Source organism: Malania oleifera, chromosome 9, assembly GCF_029873635.1.
Source record: "Malania oleifera isolate guangnan ecotype guangnan chromosome 9, ASM2987363v1, whole genome shotgun sequence".
Taxonomy (NCBI): Eukaryota; Viridiplantae; Streptophyta; class Magnoliopsida; order Santalales; family Ximeniaceae; genus Malania; species Malania oleifera.
In genome coordinates, this window is record NC_080425.1 from 79236668 (window position 1) to 79249438 (window position 12771).

The window sequence follows — 12771 nt, forward strand, 5'->3', positions numbered from 1 at the left end:
CCGAGATTTATTGTTACTCAGTTCGCTCCAGAACTTGCTTCTCCCACATTCCTAATTACCCCTCACCACAACCCCTTCACCTTGTAAATTCTCATCACTTGCTTTCTTTCTCTGATGAAAACCTAAAAGAGCACATGTGAACTTCTCTAATTCGAGAGTTTCTTTTCCCCACATTAGAGTTTTAACCAAATTTTTGTACGTAGGAGAAGCAAGTAGGGAATTCAGTAACATCAATAACTTTTCTTCGTCATCGAACTTCACATCAACTCGCTTCAATCACTGATGATCTAATTGAATATGTTGATGTGTTGGTTCAAATCTAAACCCTCTCACATCTTAAGACCATACAATTTCTACTTAAGATAAAGCTTGTTTGTCAACAACTTGGACATAGACTGACTTTCTAGTTTCAACCAAACTGCCGCTAGTGATTCCTCATCCATGACGTGATACATCACGTCATTAGCCAGACAAAGCCTGATAGTTCCGACAACCTTTGCTTCTAGTTCCTTCTAACTAATGTCATCCATGTCTTCCGGCTGCCTTTCGTATAATGCCTTTACCATACCCTGCTGCACTAACAGATCCTTGACCCTCCTCTGCCATAATTCGAAATTTCCAGATCCGTCGAACTTGACAATATCAAACTTCGCAGAGGAAATCCCAATCATCGTAACATATGGCTCTTATACCAATTGTTGTGCAAATGAATGCGGAACGGTTTGTGCAACAATTACGATGAATAATACGGAAACACACACAGAGAAGGAAGGCAAGAAAACAACATACACATGATTTAACGTGGTTCAATAGAATTCCTACATCCACGACAGCAAGTGGCAGCTGAAATTCACTACTATCATAAAAAATATGGTTAGATCATTGTATTTAAACTAACCCTAGACATAGAGAGGTGTTAGACAATTTATCAAATACCCTTGTACCATTCCGCGGAGGATTTGCCATCACATCCCCAACCTATTGATCTTCCAAGTTTAAATTTCAAAAATGATGTCAAACAAAATCGTCGACAGTTTCATCAAACTATCGATGGTTTTTTCTTCATTAGAAGAAACCGTCGATGTACCTACATCAAACCGTTGATGGTTTTTTCTGGAAGAAACCGTCGACGTAACCGCGGAGGATTTGCCCTCGTATCCCCAACCTATTGATCTTCCTAATTTAAATTTCAAAAATGATATCAAACAAAATCGTCGATGGTTTCATCAAACCATCGATAGTTTTTTTTTTTCACTGGAAGAAATAGTCGATGTACCTACATCAAACCATCGATGGTTCTCTTTCTAATTTGCTTTTGGAAGAAACGGTCGATGTACCTATGAAATCCGTCGACAATTTTCCTTTAGACCAGTTTCCTTGTTTTCTTCAGCCTGCTTCGTCTACACATGTGTTCCATTCGATATTAACCACATACTACAACAATTATTTTCTTTCTTTCTTTCCTTGATAACCAAACATAAAAATAAAATAAAATCTTTCCTATTTTCCTTTCTTTTTTCCAATATTTTTAAGCTCCTATTGTTATGTGAGGGGTACAATGGGATGGTTAAAAAAAATAAAATTACAAATGGTAGTGTTATAGAAAGCCGAAAATTATTATAAAAAAAAAAAAATTAAGGCATCAAGGCATAGTGATTACCTTCCTTCATTACATTTATAATCCTTAATCCTAACTATTGCTATATGGTTTAAAAGAAACAGTATAATCAAGAATTATAAGTCTTAATAAAATGGTTGGATTTGGTGAGAATATTAAATGTTTTGTAAACAAATAGGAAAAATGAGTAAATATATTCCTTTTATTTGCAGTAGTGAGCAAAGGAATTCAAACTTTAAATTTCATATCCCAAAGCACAATGACAATGTTCAGTTCTGTCTGAAATTCAGACCCTATGCTCTTATACATAGGGTTAGAATTCTATTTATTTCAACTAACATTGTTTGAAAATTAAATTAATTGGATTGAATTGAATTAATTCTATCTAAGTACTTATATTAATTGTTTCCTTGTTGGGCTGTGCCGGTTAAGATTGGAAGTCCATCATGTGGATTGACTCAATTCAGCGAGCAAATTCAAGAGCAACTCCTTATATGCTTGGAGTTGATGCATGATATCATTATTACCGAATCTTTATTACATCCTCTTTTCTGCAGGGTTGGGATCCAACTCCCCACAGTGGAAGTAAGATTCAAGGAACTAGCTGTTGGAGCAGATTGTTATGTGGGTAGCCGAGCTCTTCCCACACTTGTAAACGCCACCCGCAACGCATTAGAGTCACTCGTTGGCTTGCTCGGATTAAGATTTGCTAAGAGATCAAAGCTGACCATCCTCAACAATATATCCGGCATTATAAAACCATCAAGGTACAGTAACCACTTTGGCATGAGTTTGGACCAATTTCACGGGAACATCTGTTGACAATGTGGTAAAAAGGAAAAACATCTATTTCTTTCTTTTCCCTCTATTTGTCGGGGTGAGAATGTGAAGAAAAATAAATGATGAATTTAGTGACCATTGTGATCAAGCCCTGTTCCCATTTTGTCACAGGTTGACACTGCTGCTGGGTCCTCCCTCGTCTGGGAAGACAACCCTTTTGCTAGCATTGGCTGGAAAGTTGGACCCAAGTTTAAAGGTTAGTTCATGGCTCTACAATTCTGTAGACCTCAATCCAAGCAGCTAAAGTCATCAGCCTATGTGCTTCTTGGTTTGTTTGGTGTTTTTCTTTTCTTTTTGTTTTGGGCGTCTTTGGGTGTTTCCCTGTTCCATTGGTTCTATGGTGATTTTGTGTTTCCTTGGCGCCATGAACTTTTTACCTTTAGGCTGATTAAAACAAAAACAGAAACATGAAAAGCCAGGCTTTCATTCTTCCTTGGTCTTCATTCTTCAATTTGACCCAACAAATTATATGGGTGCATCAGGTGAGTGGAGAAGTGAGTTACAATGGGTATGAGCTAGGTGAATTTGTGCCAAGGAAGACATCGGCATACATAAGCCAGAATGATGTTCATACAGGAGTGCTAACTGTTAGGGAAACTCTGGATTTTTCAGCAAGGTTTCAAGGGGTGGGCTCTAGACTTGGTAATTGGATAACTCAACTTGTAATTGCCTCTCTTGAATTTCCATTCCATATATTGATTCTGACATTCAAATTGGTTAATGTTTCAGAACTATTAACTGAGCTTGTGAAGAGGGAGATGGAGGCTGGGATAGTCCCAGATGCAGAAGTGGGCCTTTTTATGAAGGTAAAACCAAAGAAAACTTCCCCAAGCTAAGAGACAGGGTCAATGAAACTTCACAAGCAGCTGGCAAACCGTGTCAAACATAATTGTTTTATGATGTCATTGTGTGTTTGATATGTTTTAATTATGGCATTTCTTCTGTCCAGGCGACTGCAATGGAAGGAGCTAAGAACAGTCTGATGACTGATTATGTTTTGAGAGTAAGTAGGACATTTTTCACAGCCACACATTGATTTATGATTATTTATTTACTTGTCACATTACTCTCATCATCAACCAGTTAACTAAATATTTTTAAATAATGGATGAAAACAGATATTGGGACTTGATAAATGTAAGGACACAATTGTTGGAGACCAGATGATGCGAGGCATTTCTGGTGGTGAGAAAAGGCGACTGACAATAGGTTTAGTTCTCTTAACATCTTTCTATGTCACTTAAGAGACTAGTAGGAAATTTTGAGGAGAATTCAATGACTAGAGTCCTAAAAAATAGAAATATTAGAGTTGGGGTTATATAATAAATTGATATGGTGGCTGCAGGAGAGATGATAGTTGGACCCTCAAAAACCCTATTCATGGATGAGATATCAGCGGGTCTAGATAGCTCGACAACTTTTCAGATAGTGAAGTGCCTACAGCAGACTGCTCATCTTACCAAAGCTACCATCTTCGTATCCCTGCTCCAACCTGATCCTGAGACATTCAATCTCTTTGACGACATTATCCTCCTATCAGAAGGTCAAGTTGTCTACCAGGGGCCACGGAAGCACATACTAGATTTCTTTGAAAGGTGTGGATTCAAATGCCCTGAGAGAAAGGGCATTGCCGACTTCTTACAAGAGGTAAACCTAAACATCAAGCACAAATAAATACATATTTAAGCATTCAAACATGTCATCACAACGAAGAGTGGAATGTACATAAGAAATAGGTCTATAATTTGGTCTTTAGCATAAATTCATGTTCTTTTTTTCTTTTTTTTTCATAAAAGAGGGCGGCAACTCCTTTCTTTATTAGAAAACCTCTCACCTATAGCAGAAGAATACCGTGGTTCCAATAAAACAAGCTACAAGTAGATAAAAACGAAACGTAACGAAAACGAAACAAATAAAAACAAAACGTAACGAAAACGAAACAAAGTAAAAACAACACATTAAACTCTTAAATTAGGAAGACCAATTTTGTCAAGTCATATCATGCCTCTAACTAGATTGGATAAAGAAGCAAACTCTAGATATCTCATAGTGGTGTCTTCCTCTCCCTGATGTATAGGCCTGGCAAAACGGGTCATGACCCGTCGGGTTATTCGGACCCGCCCGTTTAAAACGGGTTTGGGTTTAAAGAAATTAACTCGTTTAATAATTGGGCGGGTCACGGGTTGACCCGTTTATAAACGGGTTCAACCGGGTTCGGGCAGGTCACCCGCCGGGTGACTTGTTAATTTGGATCCTTTATATATATTCAGTTCAGTCTTCACTCTTCACTCTTCAGAAGACTCTCGGTCAGAAGACTCTCGGGCCTCGGCGATTCCAGTCTCGACTCTCCACCCACACAGCCACATAAAAAAAAAAACCCTAAGTCCCTAACCCGCGCTGCCAGCCGCGGCTCTCCTCTCAAGCTCTCAGCTCTCACCCTCTCTATCCTCTCCTCTCCTCTGGACCTCTGGAGCATTGCTACACTGCAGCCCACGGCTCTCACTCTCTCAATCCTCTCCTCTTCTGATCTCCTCTTAGCTCTCACCCTCTTAATCCTCTCCTCTCCTCTGGATCTCTAGTGCGCTGCTACGCTGCGGCCCATGGTTCTCCTGACAGCTCTCACTCTCTCAGTCCTCTCCTCTTCGACTCTCCTCTCAGATCTCACTCTCTCAGTCCTCTCCTCTCCAACTCTCCTTTGGTGCGCTACTACGTGCTGCGATTTCGATGCTGCGAACGATCCACTCATGGTCCCGGATCAAGCCACACCTCCAGCCTCCACAGTCAACACCTCCAGGCTCCAGCCTCCATAGTCCACACGGACCACACCTCCAACTTCCACAGTCCTGTTACTCCTGTATTAATAAATATAATGCAATATTTTTTTTAAAAAAAAAGTCATTTTATATGGAATTTTTTGAAAAATTTTAAAATAAATAAATATATTTTTTAAACAGGTGACCCGTTACCCGTCCGTTTATTAAACAGGCGGACTAGGGTTGACATGTGTGTGACCCGTTTAACATCAACCCGTTTATGACCCGGCCCGTTGGTGACCCGCCCAAACCTGGCCCGCTCGCCCGTTTTGCCTCCCCTACTGATGTACCAAGAAGTCCACAACTTTATTTCCCTCTCTGAATTGGTGAGCAATGGTGAAATTAATCATGGAAAGAGTCTCAAGAAGCTCTTCCCAAAAATCCCACAAATACAATACCATGCATCTCCTAGAACGAACCCAATCGACCACTACATTAGAGTCACATTCAATTTCCACATTTATATAACTCATCTCTTTGCACATCCGCACTCCCTCTGTCAGGGCCCTAAGTTCGGCTTTATTATTAGTGTCACAGCCAAAGAAGGAAGAATAAGCACCTAGGAAAGCCCCACTGCAATCTCGAATCACACCACCTCCACATGTCCCTGGGTTTCCACGGCATCTACCATCTACATTCAATTTTTCACACCCAACCTGAGGGTTCCCCCACCTAACAGCACAAGGAGTCCGTGCCTTTGGAGTGATAATTGGAATCTCAAAAGCACTTAGTACTTTTCTATCCTAAGTGGAAAGGGATCCACTTGATTTCATATTCTCCGAAATCCTCCTAAGCCATACCTTGATTGCCAACCAAACTCTTTCAGCCAATTCCTTAGTACCTTCCATTCAGACTCTACATCGACGCACCCAAAGTCTCCAAGTTATTAAACTTGGCAAGATGCCAATGATTACACCCCTCTGAGACGATCTCTTAGCATAAGTAAACCATTGTTGTACACAACAATTCCAAGAAACTGTAGTCGTACAAGGAACCCCCAAGGCTATAATGGCAAAATCCCCAACCTTCACAGCAATTTAGCTTTAGCAAAGCACATGATTCAAGGTTTCTATTTGCCCCAGCTCGCAACAGTTACACCGAGAAGCAAGATCAATTCCAAAGGATTGAACTTTCTCATCCAACGGAAAGCTGTCAAAACGAGCTTTCCAAGCACATATGTTGACCTTCTTTGGTAAGAGATTGTGCCACAACCAATCCATATCCCTTACATGTGGCCCTTTGATTCTAATTAAATCCTATGCACTTGACGACGTGAAGCTTCCTTTATCTTTGAGTTTCCAAATTAGAAAATCCTCACCTGGTCTCCCACAAGCAATATTCTAAATAACTTCTTCGGCTTTGTCATTACTAGCCAGCTCCACTAAGTGTTGCCTATCCCAGGCACCATCCACCCACACATCTTTAATATTAAGCAGTAGGTTTTGAATATTGTTAAATTGAAAACAAAGCGGGCCACTAGCCAACCAATTATCAAACCAAAACGAACCCTTGCCATTCTTTACCTTCAGCTGCACATTCTCCATCACTTGAGGTAAAACCCACATGACTGATTTCCAAAACTGAGAACTCGAGTCTTTAGAAACCACCATGGAGATATGTCCATGTTTCACATATTAACACGGAAGAATTTTGTCCAAAGATTGTCTAAAGTCATGAGCCTCCATGCAAATTTCATATGTAGAGATTTTTGAACTTCACCAAAATCACAACACCTAATCGACCCTCACTACCGGGCTTGCACAGTTTAGACCACGGGCACATCTCACCCCAAAAGAAAGTTGAGAGGATAGAATTCATCTTCTTGTGGACTGCCTTCGGAATGTCTAATACCGCCAACAAATGAGTCGCCACACATGTGAGGACATGCTTTAAAAGAATTAGAAGACCACCTTGCGAGAGCAGCTTTAGCTTCCACCCCACCACCTTACTTTTTATTTTTTGAACCAATGGCTCCAAGGATATAATCATAAAATGCCCAGAAACAAGCAGGACACCTAAGTAAGTAATCGGGAAAACACCCTCCACAAATCTCGTTAATCTTATCAGACTCCGCCTCTGCCACAATGGAATTTTCTTTGAAAAGAAGATAGCTGATTTTTCTCTGCTAATCATTTGCCCAAGCCACTTCTCATAGATACCCAAAACACTAATAAGATGCCGCATGAATCGTTTCTCTCCATTAAGAAAAATCAAAATGTCATCTGCATAGAGTAAATGTGAAATCAAAACATAAATTCATGTTCTCTTTGTGCAATGGTCGCAGGTTACATCAAAGAAGGATCAAGAGCAGTACTGGGCTGATAGGAGAAAGCCCTACCATTATGTAGCAGTTGGTGAATTTGCAACCATGTTTAAGGATTTCCATGTAGGACTAAAGCTTGCGGATGATCTCTCTATTGCCTATGACAAGAGACAAAATCATGAATCAGCTCTTGTTTTCACAAAAAGCTCGGTTCCAAAAATGGATCTTTTGAAAGCCTCTTTTGATAAAGAGTGGCTCATGATCAGGAGAAATGCTTTTGTTCATGTCTTCAAGACCATTCAGATTACAATTGTTGCAATATTGTTATCTACAATGTTCTTGAGGACAACACTTGACATCAAATATGATGATGGGCTACTATATATTGGTGCAATAATATTTTCTATTATAATCAACACGTTCAATGGTTTCGCTGAGCTGCCAGCAACCATGATGAGGCTACCCGTGTTCTACAAGCAAAGGGATCTTTTATTCTATCCAGCATGGGTTTTCACTCTCCCAAATATTTTGCTTAGGATCCCTTTGTCACTTTTAGAATCCAGAGTGTGGATGACAGTTACATACTTCACTATTGGATATACACCAGAAGCTAACAGGTAACCTAATTATGCCAAAAACTGAATATAACATATGACGTGAAGTAATAATGAGCTTCATGGCAGAAGGCAATCTACTTCTTTCTTACTGGGTTCCTCAGTGAAGCTAAGAAAAACAATAAGTAGTCCAACTTTTAGTCCTCTCTCTTACAGGTTTTTCAAGCAGCTGCTGTTAGTATTTTTAATCCAACAAACTGCCTGCGGGATATTAAGGCTGATTACTGGAGTATGCAGGACCATGATCATTGCTCACACTGGTGGAGGACTTTATTTGCTACTTCTGTTTCTTCTTGGAGGACTGTTCATCTCAAAAGGTTAGTTACTCATTAATTTTGTGATCTTAACTGTAATTTTGGAAACCTAAGACTGAATAGGCAATATGAAACAAATTTAATGAAATAAAATGTTTATTTTCAACTTATCTTTGCAGCCAGAGTGATATTTGTCAGTCTCCAATGCCAATCTACAAACAAGACATGGGTTTTTTTTTTTTTTTTGTTCCAGTTACTGCAAGAAAAATTATTTACCAGTTTAATGACGAACAAGATTTACCTTTTTGATGTAATAGGTGAGCTTCCTGTATGGTTGAAATGGGGCAACTGGGTGTCACCTATGGCTTATGGTTTCAAGGCTATGACAGTCAATGAGATGCTTTCTCCGAGATGGATGAACAAAATGGTATGATATTTTTCATTTCTATTGCTTTTCAGACGACAACAATTTTCCATAATATTAGTGGAGACAGTGAATCACAGGGTACACATTTAAGCTCAACTTGTGGTGTGTGTGTGTGTGTAATGCTGGCATGCACATACATAGAGAGATAATCAAGGTAGCAAATTGTTAGAAAGATTGATTAATTGCAGGCATCAGACAATATGACGCGATTGGGAGTGGCAGTACTAGAGAGCTTCAGTGTCTCTCCCAACAGTATCTGGTATTGGATTGGGGTCATGGCCCTTTTTGGGTTTATTATCCTCTTCAACTTCCTGTTCATCTTATCACTCATGTACTTAAATCGTAAGTGTAATAGATCTTTCATGTGCAATAAACCAACATTTGAAAGTTATAATTGTCTTATTTACTAAACTTTTTGTCAAGACCCCTGATTTTCTCATTTTAATCCTTTCTTCCTTGGCAATAGCCCTTGGAAAGCCACAAGCTATAATATCCGACAAAACTACAAATGAGGAAGCATTCGACCAAGAAGGAAAGGTAAAACAACAAGTACATGTAACAAGAAGGCTGGAGGGACAAACATTAACTCATGGAAATAATACAGGTAAGAAGCTCAGCAACATACTTGGTGAGAAATTCATTGAGCTTAAATTGCAGAAACCTAGATTTTTCAGTCACAGTTTTTGAGATGGACTGGGAACTTTCAGGAGTAGCAATGGAAAAAAAGAGAGAGCAGCCCAATGGCAAAAGGTCTAGCAGTGATTCAACAGATGACGTTACTCTGAAGAGAGGAATGGTTCTTCCTTTTACGCCTCTATCCATGTCATTCAACAACATCAATTACTACGTGGACATGCCCTTGGTGGGAATGTTTTTCTCTCTCATTTTTCTGTTTTCAAGCTCCATATTCGTAACTATAGCCTAACAACTCTTTTCTTTTTTTTTTTTAATCACCTTTTTATAATATTGCATAGTCTATAACAAACTTTAGTTACTTAACTTACCATGCTAGTATTTAACAGGAGATGAAGAAACAAGCGACTGAGAAAGAAGACAGATTACAACTGCTAAAAGAAGTGACCGGGGCATTCAGGCCTAGGGTCCTGACTGCATTAATGGGAGTTAGTGGAGCAGGAAAGACAACATTAATGGATGTTCTAGCAGGAAGAAAAACAGGTGGTTATTTCGATGGGGATATTAGAATCTGCGGATTCCCAAAAAAACAAGAAACATTCGCAAGAATTTCTGGTTATTGTGAACAAAATGATATTCACTCTCCCCAGGTAACAGTATATGAATCATTACTCTACTCTGCTTTTTTGCGGCTCCCTAAAGAAGTCAGTGATGAAGAAAAGATGGTTAGAATCCTCATCTCAAAACTTGTTCTTGAAGTATTATGCTGCAAGAATATGAGCACAAAATTTTAATATGCATTTTATATTTTCAGATTTTTGTTGATGAAGTCATGGAGTTAATCGAGCTGAATGTTCTCAAAAATGCTATAGTTGGGATTCCAGGGATTACAGGTTTGTCAGCAGAACAGAGGAAGAGGTTGACTATAGCAGTGGAGCTTGTTGCAAATCCCTCAATCATATTTATGGACGAACCGACTTCAGGTCTTGATGCGAGGGCAGCAGCCATTGTCATGAGGACCGTGAGAAACACAGTGGATACTGGAAGAACCGTAGTCTGCACAATTCACCAGCCCAGTATTGACATATTTGAAAGCTTTGATGAGGTAATATTCTCTCTCTCTCTCTCTCTCTCTCTCTCTCTCTCTCTCTCTCTCTGACAGGTGATTTTCCACCAGCTTCTACTTTTGAAGAGAGGGGGACAAATCATCTACTCAGGACCATTGGGTCAAAATTCCCACAAGATTATCAAATACTTTGAGGTAATGTATTTTCCTGGCCAGAAACATGTTTTGTTCCTGACAGCCATGTGAAAGAAGATGAATGAACAAGTTGTGGACTTATTACACATTTGCTTGATTACTATAGGCAATTCCTGGAGTCCCAACAATTAGAGAAAAGTACAACCCGGCTGCATGGATGCTTGAAGCCAGCTCCGTTGCAGTAGAAGTCCGTATTGGAATTGATTTGGCTGAACATTACAAAGCATCTGCCTTATTCCAGTAAGTGTAAAATATCACACTAGTTAGAGCTTCTAGGTTGGTGTCATGCAATATATGGGTGTTCAAAAGCCTAACGTGCATGGTCATGATTTAGGCAAAACAAGGATCTGGTAAAGGAGTTGAGTACACCAACACAAGGAACAAAAGAGCTTTATTTTCCCACACAGTACTCTCGGTCAACTTGGGGACAATTCAAATCCTGCTTTTGGAAACAGTGGTTGACTTATTGGAGAAGTCCCAACTATAACCTTGTGCGATACACTTTCACCTTATTTGCAGCTTTTATGCTTGGCACTATATTTTGGCAGGTGGGCAGTAAAAGGTCGATCCAATTCCTACTCCAATCCAATAGTTCTCCTGTCTTTATTTTTCTTTTTCTTTTTTTTGATTTTGGGTGATTCCCTTGCTGATACAAGATTCAGTATATTAACCATTTGCAACTGTTGTTGGTCTAGGGAAAACGCAACTGATCTAACTATGATCATAGGGGCAATGTATGCTTCTGTGTTGTTTATTGGAATCGACAATTGCTCAACTGTCCAGCCCGTAGTCGCCATTGAACAAACAGTATTGTATAGAGAAAGAGCTGCTGGGATGTACTCTGCATTTCCATATGCTATGGCACAAGTGAGGGAAAGGGGGTTAAGCACATATTTCAATGAATGAAAATGATAGAAAATTGAAGTTTCACTAATGGACTTATTGGTTACTTGTCATGCAGGTTATCTGTGAAATACCATACATCTTTATTCAAGCCGTGTATTATTCACTCATAGTGTACGCATTGCTGAGCTTTCAATGGACACTAGCAAAGTTCTCTTGGTTCTTCTTCATCTCGTTCTTCTCCTTCCTCTACTTCACATACTACGGGATGATGATGGTTTCAATCACACCAAACCATGAATTAGCTTCTATCCTCGCATCAGCCTTCTATGCTCTCTTCACCCTATTCTCTGGCTTTTTTATCCCCAAACCAGTGAGTTCACTTCTATCATATGGCATCCTTTTTTTTTCCCCAGATAAGCATAATTTGATTCAATACCCAAATTATTTTTGACATTTCAGAGAATTCCCAAGTGGTGGATATGGTATTACTGGATTTGTCCTGTGGCATGGACTGTTTATGGGCTCATTGTGTCACAATATGGTGACCTAGAGGACACCATCAAAGTGCCTGGGGTTGAACCTGATCCGAGCATCAAATGGTACGTGGAGAACCATTTTGGGTATAACCTGAATTTCTTGGGACCTGTTGCTGGAGTTTTGATGGGCTTCACTGTGGTTTTTGCTCTCGTATATGCATTATGCATTATGAAATTAAACTACCAACAGAGGTAGCTAAATAAAAAATAAAAAATAAATGTTGTTGTATCATGTTGCTTATAAAAAGATTGTTTTAGGCATGTATTATAGCCCTGCAAGTTCTAATCATATATGCATCCCATGTCACATGTGTCTTACATAAGGCTGCAATCAAATCTAGTCGGTCCAAATTTTAGCATTTTCAAACTTCACTCATTTATTGAATTGAGCTTGAGTTGTGCTCATTAACTAAACTAGTCAAGCTCAATCTTTTCCGTATTTAGCTCATTTGTTAATCAATTTAAAACGAGCCTAATTGAGTCAAGACTATTTTTGTTAACTATATATATATTAATTAAGAACTTTAAAACTAAATCTAAAATTTCTTCTTCATATAAAAAAAAAAACAAATTTATGTCATTTAAAACATAAAATTAATATTGATTAATTTGCGTTTTACTATCTTATCATTTTATGTTATTAAAACTTAAAACTATGTGGTTAGT

General features: G+C 39.0%; 1 protein-coding gene across 1 annotated transcript in view; it reads left to right on the forward strand.

Annotated features, from left to right (window-relative positions):
- The window catches only part of LOC131164765 (ABC transporter G family member 29-like), a 28101-nt gene extending 15678 nt beyond the window's left edge, over positions 1-12423 (forward strand). Inside the window, exons 2-22 of the mRNA XM_058122203.1 lie at positions 2176-2385; positions 2570-2654; positions 2941-3100; positions 3188-3264; positions 3408-3461; positions 3577-3667; positions 3804-4105; positions 7556-8151; positions 8305-8465; positions 8720-8829; positions 9018-9171; positions 9296-9433; positions 9537-9691; positions 9852-10187; positions 10277-10567; positions 10640-10723; positions 10830-10963; positions 11058-11285; positions 11419-11590; positions 11685-11939; positions 12029-12423. Of these exons, the coding sequence (XP_057978186.1) occupies positions 2176-2385; positions 2570-2654; positions 2941-3100; positions 3188-3264; positions 3408-3461; positions 3577-3667; positions 3804-4105; positions 7556-8151; positions 8305-8465; positions 8720-8829; positions 9018-9171; positions 9296-9433; positions 9537-9691; positions 9852-10187; positions 10277-10567; positions 10640-10723; positions 10830-10963; positions 11058-11285; positions 11419-11590; positions 11685-11939; positions 12029-12301 (4066 nt within the window). The 3' untranslated portion in view covers positions 12302-12423. The remainder of the gene's footprint in view (positions 1-2175; positions 2386-2569; positions 2655-2940; positions 3101-3187; positions 3265-3407; positions 3462-3576; positions 3668-3803; positions 4106-7555; positions 8152-8304; positions 8466-8719; positions 8830-9017; positions 9172-9295; positions 9434-9536; positions 9692-9851; positions 10188-10276; positions 10568-10639; positions 10724-10829; positions 10964-11057; positions 11286-11418; positions 11591-11684; positions 11940-12028) is intronic.
- The last annotated feature ends 348 nt before the right edge of the window (positions 12424-12771 follow it).